The sequence below is a fragment of the Pterocles gutturalis genome, unplaced genomic scaffold (assembly GCF_000699245.1).
Source record: "Pterocles gutturalis isolate BGI_N339 unplaced genomic scaffold, ASM69924v1 scaffold3779, whole genome shotgun sequence".
NCBI lineage: Eukaryota > Metazoa > Chordata > Aves > Pterocliformes > Pteroclidae > Pterocles > Pterocles gutturalis.
In genome coordinates, this window is record NW_010135445.1 from 1 (window position 1) to 19,428 (window position 19,428).

At 38.0% G+C, this 19,428-nt stretch overlaps 1 protein-coding gene across 1 annotated transcript in view; it reads right to left on the minus strand.

Annotated features, from left to right (window-relative positions):
- Nucleotides 1-1,049: 1,049 nt before the first annotated feature.
- The window catches only part of LOC104467907 (histone deacetylase 9), a gene marked incomplete at its 3' end in the record, with an annotated part of 80,357 nt that continues 61,978 nt past the window's right edge, over nt 1,050-19,428 (minus strand). Inside the window, exons 6-8 of the mRNA XM_010081876.1 lie at nt 9,781-9,912; nt 6,862-6,977; nt 1,050-1,172 (exon numbers count right to left, since the gene is read on the minus strand). Coding sequence (XP_010080178.1) covers nt 1,050-1,172; nt 6,862-6,977; nt 9,781-9,912 — 371 coding nt within the window. The remainder of the gene's footprint in view (nt 1,173-6,861; nt 6,978-9,780; nt 9,913-19,428) is intronic.

Consider the following 19,428-nt stretch of genomic DNA (forward strand, 5'->3'; position numbering starts at 1 on the left):
TTATTATTATTTATTATTATTATTTATTATTGGTAAGAACAGTAAATGTACTGAAAAAGCCATCAAATAACATGAGACTTTGACTTGAAACTAGATCTAGCACTGGAAATAAGTAGCACTTATTACAAACCATAGTAGACTGTACAGATTTCATTTTTTTTTACACCAAAGCTGTCCTTTACACCCCATGGTATTTTTATAGAAGTTACCAATTCATGTTCTAAGAAATTTAAATTAATAAAATATCTTCAGAATTGATGCTGTTGTATAGAACCACAATATAACTTACATCATTATTTTTACATTTTTTGATGAAAGTCAGAAAAGGTAAGTTTTGACCAGTGGCAAAATTTTCAGATATTTTACTGAGCCTCAGATTTCACCTCTAGGTTACTGTAACTTGGTCTAGATCTAAAGATCTTTATCCATCAGCATAGACTTCCCTACATACTATGTCTGTATTTTCACACTTTTCACATATTAATTTAACATTTAGGTCTAAATAAAGGTGTTTGCTGCAGACTGAACAAAGGGCATAGGAATATAAGTTGTAATTAAAATAGAGTTGTTCACATATCACCGATTTTATTAGTCTGATTGATAGCTCACCCCTCAAAGAACAAACCTAGGTGCTGGAATACTAGATTCTTCCCCTACTGTGCTCCAGCCCAGCTTAGGTTGCTATTGGAATCTCATAAAAAGTTACAGGTGCTGTACTTCACCATGTAGACATGATCATATAATTTGAACTTTTATACTAAATGTCCTCCCCATATACTTCTCACCATGTCTGAGATCTGTTATCTTATATGCAGACATAAATGCAATGCATGTGGCCCATACTTAGCTAAGCTCCACGCCGGCACTTGCTTATTTGCCATTAAGAATGATTATTGCTTTCAAGTTGTGCCCTTAAATGTTCAGATGTTGCCCAATGCAAAGAAAGGTCTGCTTCCTACTCTGAACTGCTTACATTCCAAAATAAATAGTCAGAAACTAGGTTTTCCAGAAGCAGAAGTAGACAGGAAGGCTTGAGACTGTTCACTTACACTGATTTGAGGTTGTACTGCCGGAAGTCCCAAGGTAATGTTGGGCAGAGAAGGGGATGTGTACAGACTCAGCAAGTTCACTGATTCATCCTGTATCAAAAGGCGTTGCTGTGAAACCAGATGCTGGAATAAAGGGGAAAAACAACAGAGGTATAATCTCCAAGATTTTTATCTTGGTTATTTTATCCTCATCATCCTGCTATGTTGAAATCCAGTTATGTATCATGCACTGGTTTGCATCCCAATGGGGTTCCAGGTAAGGAAAAGTATTGTCCCTGTGAAAAAGCTGTTGCTATTTATTTTCTTAAGAAAACAACGGATATATGTCTGGGATTATTCGTTGGTTAGTAAATCAAATTTCCACGCAAAACCAAAATCTTGAGGATTCCTAGACCTCTTCCTCTTCTCATCAACTTCTCATCAGCTCAACATCAGTTCTTCTCATCAACTGCACTTCTGCTGCTAGAAACTCAGTGGGAATTTAGCCAATGAATTAAGGAGTGTATCTAGCTGAATTAAAAGTGTCATGAATGTGGATGTATTAGACCTTTACTTTACTGTGATGATTGTAATTTGTGTTGTAAGTTATGAAATGTGGTTTCTACCTAGTCCATGTATTTTCTTACCCAGATTGTGATATGGGGATGTTTCAGGCACATTATTTACTTCCATTGACATGGGAATTTTGGGTAGGAAGTGAGGCATATTGCCACATCCGACATTTAAAAAAATGTAGTATCTCTCTCTCTTTTGCATACATACAAAACCAGAATCGTATCATTCTCCAGTGGTGGGATACCCCTCACAGCCTTCCTAATTCATTTCAAGTTAAAATCTTTAACACTTCTTTTGAAGCCTTGTGACATAATTTTCAAATACATGGAATAGCTGATAAATTTTTAATTACTGTCAAGTAAAACCAGACATTCTACAAAGATCACCCTCTGCCTTTCCACTCTAGACTCATTGGGAAGAAACATAAAAAGTTACATTACCACAACAGGAATCTTTTTGAAGCCTTTGCCTTTCTGCTTTAACAGTCGTGTTTTTCAACATGTGGTCTAGTATAGTTGCTTGAATTACATTTTCTGTTTAACTCTTGCTTCCCTCACAGAACTTTTAACACAATAAGAGCTACAAAGGTCTTATTAGACTTAGAAACTCTGGCATGATATGGTCCCCAAGGGAACAACATCCTTGAAAAAGAATACCCTGTGTAACAGTATGACACAGTGACTGCTTTCTTCCCAAACAAAAAGCATATGGGACTTCAATAATAGACCACCTCCAAGAGGGATACTGCACACTCGGGCTTTGACTAAAGTAAATATAATAACTTGTCAAGCATGTTGTGGGGAGCTGTAGATTTTCCCCTGGATAAACCTGGAATATCAATTAACTCTGTAAAATACTTTGTGCTAATACAATGCAACTTCAGATCATCAATGAAAAGTGGTTAAGCACAAAAACACAGGATGTTATTCCAAAACATAACCTTCCTGATACAGTTTGTTTGGAGATATGACCTATCACTGAGACAATAACAGTAGAAGTCTATCTCTGTAATTTTCTTTTGGTACCTAGGGAATGTCAACAGATAGCATACGAAACGAAGCTTCGCTTGTGTATTACATTAATTCCTGGTTAACAGTGTCTTGCCCTGATAACATCCACCTTTGACCATGAATAAAATCAAGTATGTCAAAACTATGGAGATATTATTGAGGGAGACTACAAAGATTTAACTGAAAAAGGACACTGTGGCAGCTCTAATGTGCTTCCTAGGCTATAATAAAATTTGTAGCAACTGCAGCTTCTATACAGAGCCACTTCAAGAACACAAATTTCCTTTTTTCATTTTCAGTATGCCACTATTACCTTCTAAGATTTGAATCAACAAAAATAACAGTGATAAAGTGCATAGCAGTAAAGCACATTCCCACATGAAGGTCAGGCATGACTGTTTCGTGAAGCAGAATCAATCACGTTACGTACCATCAGAGTTTAATTTTGAAAACAGGAATTTACTAGTAAGAACATTTCCATCCAATTTTTTAATACTGATAATAATCAGTATTTTTCATTTCAGGAGGTAACTACTTTTAAAAAATATTTTCAGGTAATATTAGCCTAAGCATCAATTAGACCTCATCTCCCACAGTGTTTAGTAGCCTACCTGCATAGATTAGGGTCCTGCATATGCTGAGGCACAACTGCATGATGCCAGCTACAGCTTCTCTTTTTCCACAGTAGACAGTACCTTGAAATGGTGGCACAAACTGGAGTTCCCAGCAGTGTCATTTGGCAGAACAATGGCGAAGCCACGGTCCTCCTCCTACATGCAGACCTGATGGTTTGGATTGGCACCTAAATTACCCCAAATAGCAACTGCCCTACTTGCTCCTCTCTACGTACTTATTCACTGCGTCCATGGATCCTGCTTCCTGATGCTTAAAATATCCTGTCAACAAAGGTACCCTCTTATTTAAAGTAAAGCACAATAACTAAATGTAACAGTGCATGATGATCACCAACTGTGATTAGTTATTGTACTTCTGTTTTGGTACTGGGACCTGCTGAGAAGCAGGGATGCCTATTTCATATGTGCATATTTATATGCACATTTCCACATTAGGAGGAGAGGAGGAAATGGTCTGGCTTTAATACTTCTAAATTGTGGAGCTACAGTAAGGTTATCAAAGTTTTGAATATTCAAAGGCTTTTGGCGTGGGTTTTTTGATGATTAATTAGACTCTCTTCACATACCCTTGAAGCAAATCTCACTAGCCGGTCAGAAACCTACACATTTTGCCACTGTCCACTTGCAAAGAGCACCTCAAGGAGCTGAGTATTAGAAACATAGTGCTGTGGGGTTGCACAAATCACGTACGTGTACATCTGCCAAGCAGGACATTTATGCATCCTGTATAATCAGGCAATATTCTAGGAAATGCTGCTCTGCAAAGCACAAATGAAAGAGAAAGAAAATTTCTGAAGCCTGCTTACACCAATTGGAAACTTTCCGTTGAGTTCAATGGCTTTTGACCAGGCTCTGAATGCCTAATATTAATCATTTTACATGACTAAGGCAGGTTGTCCCTCTGAACTCAAGGGACATGCTGTGCAGGCGCTCAATCCTGCTTGCATTTCTCATGCAAGTAACATTTAGCCCCAGCACAGCAGGTGAACTGAAAGTGTACAGCATGCTAGAAGAGACAAATAGCTACTGCGGTGAACCTTGATGATACTGGAGACAACTGGGCCTAATAAAAACAGCATTTTATTTATAAGGTACAACTAAAATCCTGAGTTTAACTTTCAAGTTTCATATAATGAGACCAGTGTTTTAACAAATGGTACTAAAGGCACCATTAAGGGAACTGTGATAGTAAAAGCTTATCTGCAAAAATGTAGCATTTGTAGTGCACCTCTTTTTCAAAAAAATGTAAATGTCTACCCACCAGACTGTCTGCTCTGGATGGTAAACCACTTAAAAGTCTCGCTATTCAAATGAATATGGCAAAAATACTCTAAAAATCTGTTTCATTACTGATAATGCTCTAATTCTGTCTATATACTAGAGTACAATCATTTACAGTATTGACTCATGTTTTACTGGTAAATGGCTCTCTGTCATAGCAACCTATTTTCCCCCAGCAAAAAGTGTTTTATTTGCTGCCATGAAAACCGCAGCTATCCACCCACTCAAATATGAGCACAACACTTACTGCAAATGTCACAACAACGATTATGAAACAACAGCAATGTGAGTCATGCGGGATTACAGCAAAACAAGTGATATTTTGGGTGATTCTGGAACACTCGTCCTATTATTAGAAACTTCTGCACTTTGTCTATCTGATGAAAAATTGATTAGATATATAGCCTTTGAGACCTGGCAGCTAATGCTAAACTAGAAAAGAGATATGTAGCAGTTTGGCTGCTGTTAAACTACCAAAGAAAATCCCCCTGAAATCAAAATGCACTGAAGCTGAGATTTATGGAAAAAAATGTTTGAGCCCACAGGACCATAGTATTAACAGTCAAGTAACCAGAGAGGTAAAGAAATCCCTGTCTGGATCCAGAAATGGGAGTCAGTAGTTTCAGCTTCCCAGCACATTTCCAGCAAGCTAAGTGGTCGACTCCAGCGCACAGAGCCCAACTTGTAAAGGAACTTTTTAGACTCATTTGAGCATCTGTGATTGTATGGTGGGCCTATAACTTCTGAGGTCTGGCACAGTAATGGCAAATGATATGCAATGTGGTGTTCTGTTAATAAACAGACTATAACTCTGCTGGTTGTTGCTACAACCTTTCAAAATTGCCCACCTGACCAGATTGTATGGATATCTGATGGTGGTTCAACACTGTGGGCAATGTCCAGAAACTATAACATGCAAAGTAACAAGCACCGTCCATCAGTCTGAGACATTATTCTCTTTGTGTTTTGTAGTATCCTCATTGTCAATAAAAGATCCAATTGGACAAGGTTTCCTGTTTAATACAGCAGTAACGCCCACATATTACCAATGGCTATCGAAAACATTCCTAATATTAAAACATACCATTTAATTCCACTGAATTAGGACCTGATCTAATCCAAACGATGGATCTTACTCTGCATCATTTAAATTTCTTTGCAGTCACATACAGGGGGGCTATGAGGCAAGACCACATGTTAGCCATCAATGCAATTTTTTTGTTTCTTTTTGGTTATGGGGCAGAGAGAGGCTACTAATCAGTGTGCAGAGGTCACCCACCTGCCCCCTGGATCATAGTTCACACACACAATTAATTCATTATGGGGAAGAGTCACTGCTGGAGGTTGAACTGCCCATTCTAGGTTTTTTTGAGGTGAATGTCCTGTCACTGACCTGGATAAATAGCTCCATTAGCTAAAACTCTGTTAAATCACATTTTCTTGTGCAATTTTTCTAACATAGCACAAACCATCAATTAATAGAAAACTTTGCCACCAAAGCAGGAATCACTGTAAGAATAGGACTGGATACAGAATATTGTGGAATTTGATTCTCTCTTAGTTGCATTAATTTATTGTTCCTTTACAATATTGCCATGGAAAGCGTGACCTAGGCATGTTGTCTATGCTAAATGAGGTTTATCACAACTGATTTACCATCTGCATTCCTGTTGTTATAGGCACGTACGTGTGAAACAGAAAAAGGAGCAGTTACGATTCCTTCTATGTACAATATTGCTTTACAAAATAAGACTCTTGGCAGGTCAGTTATGTTGGTAGGTACTGCCCTGATACAGAAACTGAGTAAAATAAAATAATATACAGTAAAATAAAAGGCAGATGTGAAAAAGGATTTCATCACCTAACTACAATACTGTAATTAAAAAAATTGAGTTCCACAGCTGTCTGAACCTGGGACCACCTTAACTCATAAGTGTTAGGGTTACCAGTGCCTAAATCACTGTTTTGCATGTGAAAGTTCTCCATCAGCATTCAGCACTGTGCACCTCTTCAGGTTATCCCAGCAGGTAATGTTCTGCAATGCAGATGCTTCCAAGTTCCTTCCATAGCTCCCTCCCACTTCCAGTAGCATCAATGCTGCCTTTATTTGGGCTTTTGTTATCAAAGACCCTCCAGCCTCCTGAACAGGCATCTCATATATGAAGATGTATCTCATATATAACATACTCTGTTGTTAAGCTACAGTGTCCTGGTATCCTTGATAATTATATCTTCTGCAATTACGCTGCTTGTATCATCAAACTGAAGTTTCAGACCTCTCCAGTCTAGAATCTAAGCAATTATCTACCCAATAAAGAGAAAGAGCCTTACCTCAGCTTGAATGTTAGATGGCAAAACTGAGGTTTCATTTTCTGTTATACTGCTGGTTGGACCATTGCTTGGGGAACTGGGACCTGATCCAGGGGAGCTGCTACTGACTGAGGATTCTGAAAAACAAATTAAGCAGACATGAATTTCACCCTGGAAAGGAAAACATGCTCTTAATTAATTGTACACTCTTTATGGCACAGGATTTTTTTGTTGTTGAAAAGTATCTATCGGCTATGAAAGAGCTAATTTCTTGCGTATAAGATTTTTAATTCATCCTCCATTTATTTTGGTTTTCCTTTTACAGTGCTAATGAGGAAAGATACTCTTGGACTTTCGCCTTCTGATCTGTCTGCTTCACAAAGGAAGAATTTACTATTTATTTTTTCCACAAAGATGATATGATACTCAGTATCAGGTAGAGATACAGACACAGAACTTGTAATGAGTAAAAAGAAAATAAAGTATTTTCTTTTTAATTGCAAAAAGTCTTGCCTCTGTAAGAGATCAAAATGACAGAGATAGCAGGGTTGCAAAGGTCACGATAACATGTCATCAATTCATGAGGCCTGCTGCCATCCCCCTTCTGTTTAGAAAGGGGTGAGCCCGTTGTAGACTAATCATTACATACATAAGTAATAATGGCAAAATATACACCGCTTCTACTACATCTTTGTCACAAATATGAAAGAATATTTACAGCACACAAAAATCTTAAAATAGTATTTGAAAGGCTGGATGTTATCTTGATTTAAAATTTCCCGAGTTCTGCCTAAGATAAAGAGGAAGAGGATGCCCTTGTTGTGTGTTGTATTCAGTTACTCTAATCCTACACTGATATAAGTTAAATTTATGTAAAGGAAACAGTTAAGAAGGTGAAAGATAGAAGAACACAGCATTAGTAGAGGTAAGCCTATTACATGGGATAGCTTTGAAATTAAAGTACTCAATTAGTTAAAATAATTAATACCTAAATCTAACAATAAGTATTCTATACCCACTTCTTTGCTTCTTCACTTCTGCCTGAGTTCACACACAAAAATATATCCTCACTTTGACTGAAACTACCTGGAGATTTTCTAGCTGTTTCTTGGTCCTGTTGCTCTTTCCTACTAGAGCTGATTTCAATTTAGTGAAGTGAATCTGTACCCAGCTATATAACTGCTCAGGTAAAGTTCTTGCATTTTATTCTCATTAGTTTCCATAGAAGAGCAGAAAGATAAACTTGTTGTTTTTTCTGAGTTTTTTAAAAATTACAATACCGCTTTTTGTATAAATACGCATTTAAATAAAGGGCTATTTTCAGCTAAAAGAGTTTAAAAAAAAAAGGAGAAAAAAGGTTCATCCAGAAATGTCTAATCAGGGAAGTTTTGATTATGAAAGCTACAAAATGTCATACAGACAATATTAATAATAATAATGGCAATCTGTAAGGCTCCAAATTATTGTCAGAGCTAGGAAAAGGACACATTTATTTTCAAGCTTCTGCTCCTTCAATGGTTGCAGAAAAAAACCTCCTGGGACAAGTATTTCACTTTATACCTTGTGAGTGTACAAAATATAAAGAAACCAGCTAAAACTATGGAAGTGGAGATCAAGAATCTCACAAGAGTTTCAGCAAATGGAAATAATAAATTAGCTGTAAAAAATTCCAACTTGAAAATAATTTATATGGAAATTAACATTAGTTACTTTCATATTTACATTCACATTCATGTCCTAGTTTTATACATGACATACTGTGAAAAGTTATCATGAGACTTGCACATAGGGGGGCACTGATGTGAATTTGTTCATGTTGTGTTATATTTCCATCTTTTTGTGACACAATTCTGACATACGAAGTGAATTCAGATACATGTCTGACAGACTAGTAACAGTTGTTTGCATAAACATATGGCCTGATTCTAACATCACTTGAAAAAGCCATGAAGCTACCAAATATTGATGCCAAGTCAAAGCAAGAAATGTCAGAACGAGGCCAAGTACTGTAAATGCTCCTTGAAAGCAGCAGATAAGGCCTTGGCAGCATACTAATCATAAGGACTAAAAATGAGAGGACTTTAGGCAATTCTGAAAAATAACTTCTGTGACAAAATTTACCACTCTGCAATACCAAATATGTGAAAGAAAGCCTTAGCATCCATGGTTCATCCACCCTGTAACTTTTTAAGTTCAAGGGAAGGAAGAATATTGAAAACACCTTCTACTTGATGATAATTTTTTACTTTGCATTTTTTTCCCCTATTAATACCCACCTACACGCATAATTCTGTATGTTTACATGTTAAAACTTCTCTTTCAATTACTAGGAATTCTTGCTGTCTGCTATGACCAACAATATGCCACTGAAAATTTAAACGTTTTGACTCTTTCTTCTCAAAAAACAGCTTAGGGATCTCTTACATCAAAAACAACTCATCTTGACATTTTCAAACAAGATAAAACAGAGGGACAGGGCCAAACACAAGATTCCAAAATGTCCTTGATTGACCTAATACCAGATAGGTGTTCTTGTGCCTGCTACTAACATCTGCATTTTCCATGGGAGATGGGAAGTGGGAGATGCAAGACCCAAAATGCTGTCCATATACAGAAGACACAAATTAAAGGAAGAGACTATTCTTGTTTTCTCCTTTGATGTCCCTTGCCACCAACAGTCTACCATTTATTTGTTCTTCTACTTGCTGTTGTAAAGTACTGGTTTCCAAGCTGCTTTGAAAGTATGGCTTTCAAATTGACAATGACTTTTTAGTAAGTGGTAGAAAGCTGTAGATTACAAGCTATTGATACACAACCATTTATTTAATGTGGTTTTCTTTTCAGCAGCAGAAAAAAAAAAAAAAAAAGATGCAACCTTTTGTTTAAAAGACAGTTTCAGTTCCAAAATACCACCACTATTCTGTGAGCATTCTTAATTACCTGCCACCTCAAAGAGTCGCTTCTTGAACGAACTGACTACATTTCCATCCTTCCTCCTGAGTAAAGGACTGCTTCTCCTTTCTGTCACCTTCTGTTTTAATCTTGAACGTACCTTCAAATTGGGTTCTGAAGCTGGAGATGAAGAGAAGAAAATAAATTTTTATAAATCAAATTAGTGCTTTGTGTCAGAGACCACTGACATTCCCTGTAGGACCTCATCGGATCTGAGGAGGGCTTAGACGCAAAGATTTTACTGCCCATCCTCCCTAGCCATTCTGCTGCTCCTCATACAACTCCATTTTAGATTGTAGGCTAGGAAAGAGAGGAAGAGAGCTGAAAAGCTTTGGATCCCAGTATTTTTCTAATCCCATTTCAGCTCTGAAGTTACCCATTAATTATTGTTAATATCATAAGTATTAATTAGAGATGAATGCAACTTTTATTCCACATCATTTTTATCTCTCTTGTAGGTGAAAACTTGGATGAAAATACAGCTTGGAACTTGGAACTTTATAATTGGATTATGGTCTGATGACAGAAATAGAGAGAAGCCTCCACTGGTGGCTTTTGATTTCTCTTAAAAATATAAATTACGACAAGCCTTGCTGGCAGAACATTTCTTGGTCAGCAATTTCAGGCCCAGAACTTCAATGTTTTCTGAGTAACACACCAAACAGATAGATTTATGACAGTGTCCTAAGAACATTTACACAGAAAAATACATGCTCTGAAAATGAAGAAGTAGGATTGATTCCCAGAAACCATAGGATTATATTTAATGCACCTTGGGCAAGTTCCACCTTTGTTTCCTAAATGGACACAGTCTTTTCATCTGAAGGCCAGAGATGAAGCTCTGCTGTGCTTTTTGTTTTCTGATATTTTTAGCATGGTAAAATGTTTCATGTACTCATTTATCTGTTCTTCTAAGTAAACCCTCTACCAAACAGACTGCTAAAAGCTAGTGAAAGATAATTGTGGAACAGAATTTGTTTATATTTCCCTTCCTTGAACTGAGGCTTGGCTAAGAAATATCTCAAAATAGAAAGAGCTGAAAACTGGGATCAGTTCTCCCCCTATGCACAGACATAAGCCCAGCCCAAAAAAAGGAGCAAGAGATAGGAGAAAAACAAAATAAATGAAACCTTAATTCACTTCAGCATTATAACATGTGTCACTGCAGGGCAGGAACTCAATCCTATGCTTCTAATTCCAGTCTCTGCCCAGCATATAATATCACACATCTGTTTCCTGCTGTCCCACTTGTTCCCTCAGGGATGGGGACGTTAGAAATGCTCATGCGAAAGCCAAGGGGCTGCACCTCTGCCACAGTGCTGCTGTAACCTGCAGTCCCTTGCCTGCCTTTGTCACATCCCTCTTGGCAAGCACTCCCTTCTAAGTGGCCTGTACCTTGAGTTCATTTCAGACCAACATACTGTATTGGGTCTGGCTGAGCTGGAGTCAGCAGCCCTCCCAGTGCTGAGTGCTGCCCTGGCAGCCAGCAGGGGGTTTGTAACACATCCTGGGAGGGGGCGGAGCCGGCACAGCTGACCCGGATTGGCTGTTCCATACCATGTGACCTCAGCTCAGCCATAACAGCCAAGGGCAGGAGGAGGAGGGGGGCAATTGGTACTGGGTTTGTCTCCAGGGGCAGCTGCTGCACACACTGAAGCTCTGCTTTCCCAGGAAGTGGCTGGACATCGCTTACTGAGGGGAAGTAGAGAATAACATCTTTGTTTGCCTTTTGTTTCTGTGCGTGGCGTTGGCCTTTGCTTTAATTAAACTGCTTTTATCTTGACCCATGAGTTTTTCATCTTATTCTCCTCCTTTATTTTGCTGAAGGGGGAGTGACAGAGGGGTCTGTTGCACCTGGCATCCAGCTAAGGTTAACACACCACACATACATAGGCTAGTACAACTCTGAAAATCTTTAATAATAAAAATATTAACAAGAAATTTATTTTTTAGCACTTACTACTATTGTTAAGACCAATGCTTCTAACAATGGGCTAAGATTACACTGCATGCTTTCACCACGGATCTCACCCAGGCATGTGGAAGAGAAAGTGCTCACTCCTTTTGCACTTATGGTTATTTTGATTCATACTATTTGTAGTCCTAAAATTTAGGAGAATATATCCATACTCAAGACAGACTAATGTGATACAAATCCTCTGCAACACTCTCTGAAGAATTGTTCCACTTCTATATGAATGCTTCATGCTCAGCCACAGTGATTGCCTTTCTATTTTCTACCACATTGCCATCATATTCTGCATCTGAATCAATCATATAAGCAGAGAAAGCAGACTTTGATGTCAATGTCTGAATTTATGAGCCATCTGAGAAGATAGTCCTTGCATGAAAGATTAAGATAATTTTTAAATGGAAATAATCAATTTTAAAATAGAAAGGCATGGAGAAGAGTGGTTTTTAAATTATAAAATAAACTTCCCAATAAAAAACAAAGCCAAAGTTTGAAGAGTGTTTGCTTCAAATACTGGCTTTCTTGAACATCTCCCATGAGACCCTGCCAGCTCCTAACATGGTACCAGCTAGGACTTGATGGCTAGCAGTAAGAATTCAGGTTTCAGTGCACTAAATATATAAATTTAACTGGTTTGAGGATGTCTGCTCCAATGGACAAAATGCAGAACTGGTAAGTGGTTTCTTGATACTCATTTGTGGCTGTGGCACTGAGTTGGTGTGTGCCTGTAGAGGTCAGTGGACCACCCTGCCTCACCGAGGCTGAAGCGGAACTATTGTTGACTGCAACAGGTATGGATCACAACAGCAATCCTATGTGCTTCAGTGCACTCCTACATGAAGGCCATAATAACACATCTGTAATGGCCAGCTCTCTTATGGTAGTTTAAAAGGGAAAATTAAGTATCTTAAACTTCAAGGACAGAGCTGTGGATTAAAATCATAAATGTATATTCATATATATATACACACAGACTGCCGCAAAGCACGTATGTGAGATTATTTAGAAATTAGTTTAATCTGTTAAACTCTGAAATGCAAACAAGTGAGCAAAAAGTGAAAATAATTTTTTCAAACCTTTTTTTTTTTAATTAAATTATTCCCCTGGTACTTGCAAGGCACTTGGAAAGTCTTAGTGGCAAATGGTGAAAAACTATAATTAACCTACCTTATGTTTCAAATGAGCATATGGTTCAATACTTTAATTAGTGGTTCTTAGAAGTGGTCTACAGAGGGATAATGCTCAAAATAACTGTTTTGTATTAGCCACCCCTGTAAATATTTCTGATGCACATTGTTAGCACGTTTGCTCAGCTTAACTAATCCACTGCCAAGGTTGACTATGTTCATCACCCAAAGGCATTTTCCATGTGGAAAAGTGTCACATGAGGAGCCAGTGCCAAAAAACTTCTGAGATTAAAGCTTTATTCACCAGCTTGCTGCATAGTAGCTTCCTCATGCAGATACAAACCCCCAAGAATATACCTTTTTTCGCTCCTTTAGTACCACAGAATCATTGAGAAGACCTTCATGGAGTCTGTTACTTTATGCGGTGATTCAACCATAAACCCAGACCCTCACTCAGCAAGACAATTAATACACATGGCTAACTTTCTGTACACCAAGCATCCCACTGGGGTCCAGGACTCAAAACTAGATTAATTCTGTCCCATACAGGATATGTCCTGTATCTCACCTTCCTGAGGAAATAGGGCCTCTCTAAAGCACAGGAGGTGCTGAATGAGGTGGCGTTTGTTGGGTTATATGCCTGCAACTATAGTGGGCTGAATCATCTGACCAAAGAGCCAGAGTGCCAGAGACAAGAGAAAACCAAGAGTACGTGGCCAGGAATGTGGCAGACGAGGAAAAGAGGACTGCATGTTTACATGGCAACAGGCTGGTAGGTTAGGCTCTTCATCTAAAATCCTGCTAAGATCCAGTATACCTCTGATATTGGTCTAATTGGTCGCTATTCGCCTATCCTCTTTGCTCCATAAATCTTGTCACTTGTACTACGTTTAGCACTTTGGAACAAGTAATAATCAGTCTCCACTTGAGGAAAGGGAATATATATTATTTGAGAGTGTTTTGTTGCAAAGAAAACAATAAGAGCTATTTTCTCTGAAGGCCATCAAAGCCCATGTCATTGATCTCAACGGGAATCAGCTGATTCCCATTTGAGTGATTCACTCGAAGTGGATTTCAGGAAAGACTAGCCTGAAAATTACTTCGTTTATGTAACTGCAGCATAATTTGGAATAATGAGCTGTTGCAGTAATATGACTTGTTCAGTCTCATTGCTATTACCTGGTTTATTTTCTTTTTAATGCTGGTAATAATGAACTGGTATTACTCTTTAAATGACTGTAAGTGGGAAACAGGTATGAAAGATACAGAAAGTATTAGTTTAAACAACAGAAGATATCACAGGCAACCCAAGACTGGTTACCTAACTCCTTGGCACAACTTGTAATTATGCCTACAGAACTGAGAACTTTGGTCCTACGTGAAGAAGAAAGACAGCATCTCAGTGATTTTCCTCATCTTTTATGGTGGCTTCATATAGCAGAAAAGAAGTAAGTAACTACTGCTAAAAATAGAAAATATACAGGTTTCTATATAGGCACACATTAATTTTATCACAACAACCATAACTGCTCAGGTGAAAGAAAACTCTTCTCTCTTGTGTAACATGATGTTTAAACACAAGCATGAGAGATAGGAAAATGATTCGGTGAAGTCATTATGTCCTATACTCCACTTTGCTTAATATTAGCAATTTGCAGATACTAGCACTAAAGAATATAGCCTGGGGCCAGATTGCTCCCAAATGAGCTGAGGTTTTTTGACAGGGCTTTGCTTCACTGCTTCTTTTTATTAAACACACAGAGATATTTAAGAAGAAGGGATAAAAATCCTTCCTACGCATAAGGAGAGGACATAGATATATGAAGGGAATGTAAAAGATAATAATGCACTACTTTCTGATGGTTCCTGGAACACAGTACTACTTTTGTATCAGAAGAGTGTGTGCCAACTTCAAATCAGCATTTAATGAATCCAGGCAGGAAATGGGGGATGGGAGAGGGTGCATAGCGAGCAGGTCTTCATCTTGAGGCTAAAGCCATATATAGGAAACCTGAAGAACAGAAAGTGAGCTTTTGTCCAGACTACGAAAGGCTCTAAAGTGAAAGCATTTCCTTTTCCTCACTGGCAGGCTGGCTTAGAAAGCTGTGGGGCAGTTGAGGTAAATGATGCTAAATTTGGCTACAAAGATTCCAGCAACAGCATGAGCAGCAGCAGCAAAATTCACATCTTACTCGAGAATGATAAATTGTTCCCTATTGCCCAGGCACCAGCTGTTATCACTAAGATCATTTTGAAACAATAACTTGGACTTGTCTAATGTATTTAAGTCAACAGAAACAACTAAGAAACAAAGACTTCATGATCTTCAAGTAAATCTTCACTGACATTCTCTATTTCTTTAGCTGTCACTTTTTTAAGCTGGGAAGGGTCATGCACTATACCGATCTGAATATATTTTATGCTGTCTATGCTATGCCAGGACCTGGAGATCAAGGAAGAAGTCAAATCCCACTGTACTGCTTCACCTGCAAAAACAGCCAAAGGAGGCATATCTAAGGTTCCTAAGAAGCTAGTCTGAGGGTGGTGGGCTAGGGAGAAATTTCAGTTTCCTCCTCAGTGACACAGGCAGAATGAATGTCACAGGATACCCCTATGCACCATCAGAAAGGGTAAATGAGAAGATAATCTGGGCTTCCTCACCAAAACTATGAATGCAGCCAAAGCTAAGCAGGAAGATAGAGATGGAGAGAACAAAGGTAAGGAACCAAAACTCCTTCCAGCCTCCTCAGCCACACTATGGAGAGCTGCAAATTAGTTTGTCCTGAGAGACCTGATGGTCACACAAGCCTTTCCTCTGCTGCCAGTGGTTCTCACAGACATGTAAATAATTTCTGCTCTGCATGGAGTTTCTGATTTCTGCTCTGTCTTCCTGTAGACAGCCACAAACTGTTTCAGCCACCTCCACATAGCTGACTATGTTAGGCATAGGTAAGATAAGGCAGTGACTTTTTGTTTTCATACACAACTGACTGACACTCACTGTAGAAGGGCACACCCTGACACAAGACCACACTGGACAATCCTCCATGTTCCAAAACATGGGACATCCTCCCCACGGGCTGACAGACTGGGAGATACCAGCATGGAGTACAATTCTGTAGGTTCAATGACTTCCAAATTCTGGCAATTTAAAATGCCATTTCTGAAAGAGTTTTAAATTAGATTAATGAGACTGAAAGCTATTTACACATGCCCTCTAAAGCTCTTCCACAAACTACATCGACCTGACCACTGGCTGGTCCCAGAGAGGTGGGAGCACCAGATACATTGGTACGGGATAGAGACACCACTTTTCTGGCTTGCATCACCTAATGTGTTTTCAGCATATATCAAAACCATTTATTTTACAGCCATTCGCTCTAAGGGGAGATATGGTCATATGTGAATCCCTTTAGTCCTTTGCTTTATTTTACTTTTGTAAAAGTAGAACGCTTTATTTATTCAGACTAAGGTAAATATCCATTCCCTAAATAAAAAAACAGGTTTAGCGAAACATGTGGTAAACAAGTTAATTAGATTAGAGGGGATCTCAGCCCTTCAGCTCTCTTCAGGCTAAGGAAACCAATTTAATAAGATTATCAATTTTTCATTTATTTCCTAAAGAAGGTTAAAAATTGAAATATTCCCTCAAGCCATTTTAAATATCTAACTTTTCCCTGTTATTCACTGACGTCTGGACGAAACATAAAATTTCTGGTTTATTATCCATGCAAACAAGTATTATCTTTCTAGGGATGACTTATTGAGTTAGATGTAGGAATCACTTAGTGTACTACTTGCATTTAGTCAGTTAGAGATCTTTAAATTTTTCATGAAAGGCTTATCAGTGTGACACATTTCCTGTTGATATCTGTTCTGCATGTAAGCTGTGAGGCAAAAGAAGAGGTGTCTTGATAGAATTCTTCATAATTTCTATTCCTTAGCACAGAAACTGCATCTCCTTGCATTTGCACCAACTGCACTATACAGTAGTTTCAATGAGGCCATGGTTTCACTGTGCCTCTTGAGTCCTCATTACATGTCAAGTCTGCTGAAACCACGGCATATTATTGCTATGGCAGGTCCATCTTAATCTTCTTCCATGTAAACTGGTATTCTTTTGCAATAATAAACAGGGGTTTAAAAAGCAAATAATACTATACTGTCTTGAAACATAGAATAAAATAACAAGGATATTTTAAAATTAATTCTCATCTTACCTGTACAGCTTCAAATTCTGTAATTTTTTTGCACTTTTATACCACTTATGGGAGCCAAAACACATTTGAGGTCTCAGGAGGTATATAACAGAATGACGAAGGTGAAACAGCCCATTTTAGAGAGGGCATCCCTCATTTGAATGGTAATAGCCAAATCTAGATACACATGACTGGCAGTCTTTATAGTTAGGTCCCAACTGGTTACTCTCACCCCGACTTCTGATCATATACTTCAGTCGGTTCCAAAAGACAAGGCTTTTGCAGGGTCACAATTTGACACAGATATGTTTGTTTTTAATAATCATGTTCATTATTATGTTGTTCCCCAAGCCCCATAAAAGAAGGTATTATTTAATAGGGTGATTAAATCCCAGATTTCAATCAAAGAAAATATCCAGCAGTGATAACTCATTGATGGCTGGCACAAAGTATAATCTGATATTTCATCAGCTTTCAGAAATTCTTGATGAAACACCATGACCTTCTCCCCCAGTTTAACAGGGCATCAGTGTCATCAGTAGAGAGCTGGGCAGGTCTAGATTGCTGAAGCATAGTCTTTAGAGTTGTCCAAAGACAACACAGAGTACGGGATGCCAAGAAAACAAAGCAACCAAAATGCAATATGTCTTGCTTTGAGAGAGCTTTGAGAGATGGGACCTATGGGCCAAATTCAGCTCAAGAGTAGGAAGGCACTTCAGTTTCACTGAAGACAAATTAATATAAAATTGGCCCACAAGTTGTTTGGACTTTCAAAACATGTTTGTCTAACTTCTGTAGACAAGATTGACTTTTTGAAAGGATCTCTCCATGTTAAGCGAAGTGGGGACAAAGCCTCCACCCATGTAAAGTCTTAATGAGACGTTGATGCTGTACCTTCACAATGAAACTGAAGTAAAACAAGTTTACTTTTAGATAGGTTCTTTATGCTCTGGGATATAATTCCAATCCCCTACAACTTAATTAGCTAAATATACAATGTAACCTTCCGTCTGGTAGAGTAATTTACCAGGAATAATTGTGCACCACCATAACTCAACCAGACACTGAGGAAAACCATTGAAATGCTATTTCCTTTCCTTTGGAAGAGAATTATGTACAATTTCAGCATGCTTTGCATTTCTAACAGTTAAAGCCAACAGGGAGGTATCACTCTCATTTATATTACTTTCCCATGAGAAAATCAAAAGCAAAGTACAAAGCTTATGCCGTTGTTCGTGAATGGCTCTGTAGTACTTCCTTGGCTTTAGCCAGAACATGTTATTTGGCAGCTAAAACCCTTAATTAGAATTGTGGGTTTGAACAGATTTTTCAGTGAAACTATGTTTTGCAAGAGTTTGGAGAAGTGCAATCTTTACTAACCAACGTCTTCTATTTTGGATGATCTGATACCATGTGATTTCCACTTTTCACTTCTCTGTCTGTTTCTTTCTTTTTACCATTTTTTAGATGTTCTTGTTTACTTTTCTAAAAGTTTTTAACTGTTCCTGCCCTAGACAGAGTGGAAGAAAAATCTCAGTCCCACTGAAATCAAACAGGACAGTTTCTACTGATTTCAAAGAGTCTCAAATTTCATATGCAATATTTTGTTACCTATTTATCCACAGGGAATAGGCTTTGAAATGCCCATTGAAACTATTCCACTTCATTGTCAATGGGCATTATGCTCTTAAAATGCTTTAGATTTTAGGACTGCTCCCTGCTCCTTATTTAAGTTGTTTCCTTTAGGTTCAAAAGTCAAAAAGGTGTCTAGTATCTGATTACCTTCTTGTCAAAAAGTTATGCAAGTGACTTGTTAATACTAATTTATAAAACATTTCTGAAAACATACACAAGAAGAAGGTGTAAGAAAACCATTACGTAACCATACAAAGCAGATCTTCATAATTCAATTTCAGCTATGCATTAGGCAGTAAAAGGAGAACTAAGATAGGATTTAGACCAAGATTGTATAATTAGTTTAGCTACCAAGAAGGTTCAGTACCTGGCACAACAGTGCTAGAGTATCTCGAGTAATTACTGGCAAGACAGAAGGCGATGTATATATAAGTAGTGGGATTTTTGCTAAAACAGAAAATACAGACAAAACCTTTATCCAGGTCATCTTGAAACTGAGTAAGAATCACCCACACATAACACCTTCGCTTCCTGCAATTAAAAGTAAGCGTTAAATAAAATATATTAAAGGAAGACTCTTGCACTGACTATAATAGTCTTTAAAGGAATCACCCTGGTCATGACTCTTGTTGAATCCCGGTGCTTTCATGATATCAAAGCGTACCTACACAAGTTCTTTTCTCTTTGACAGTGTCATTATACC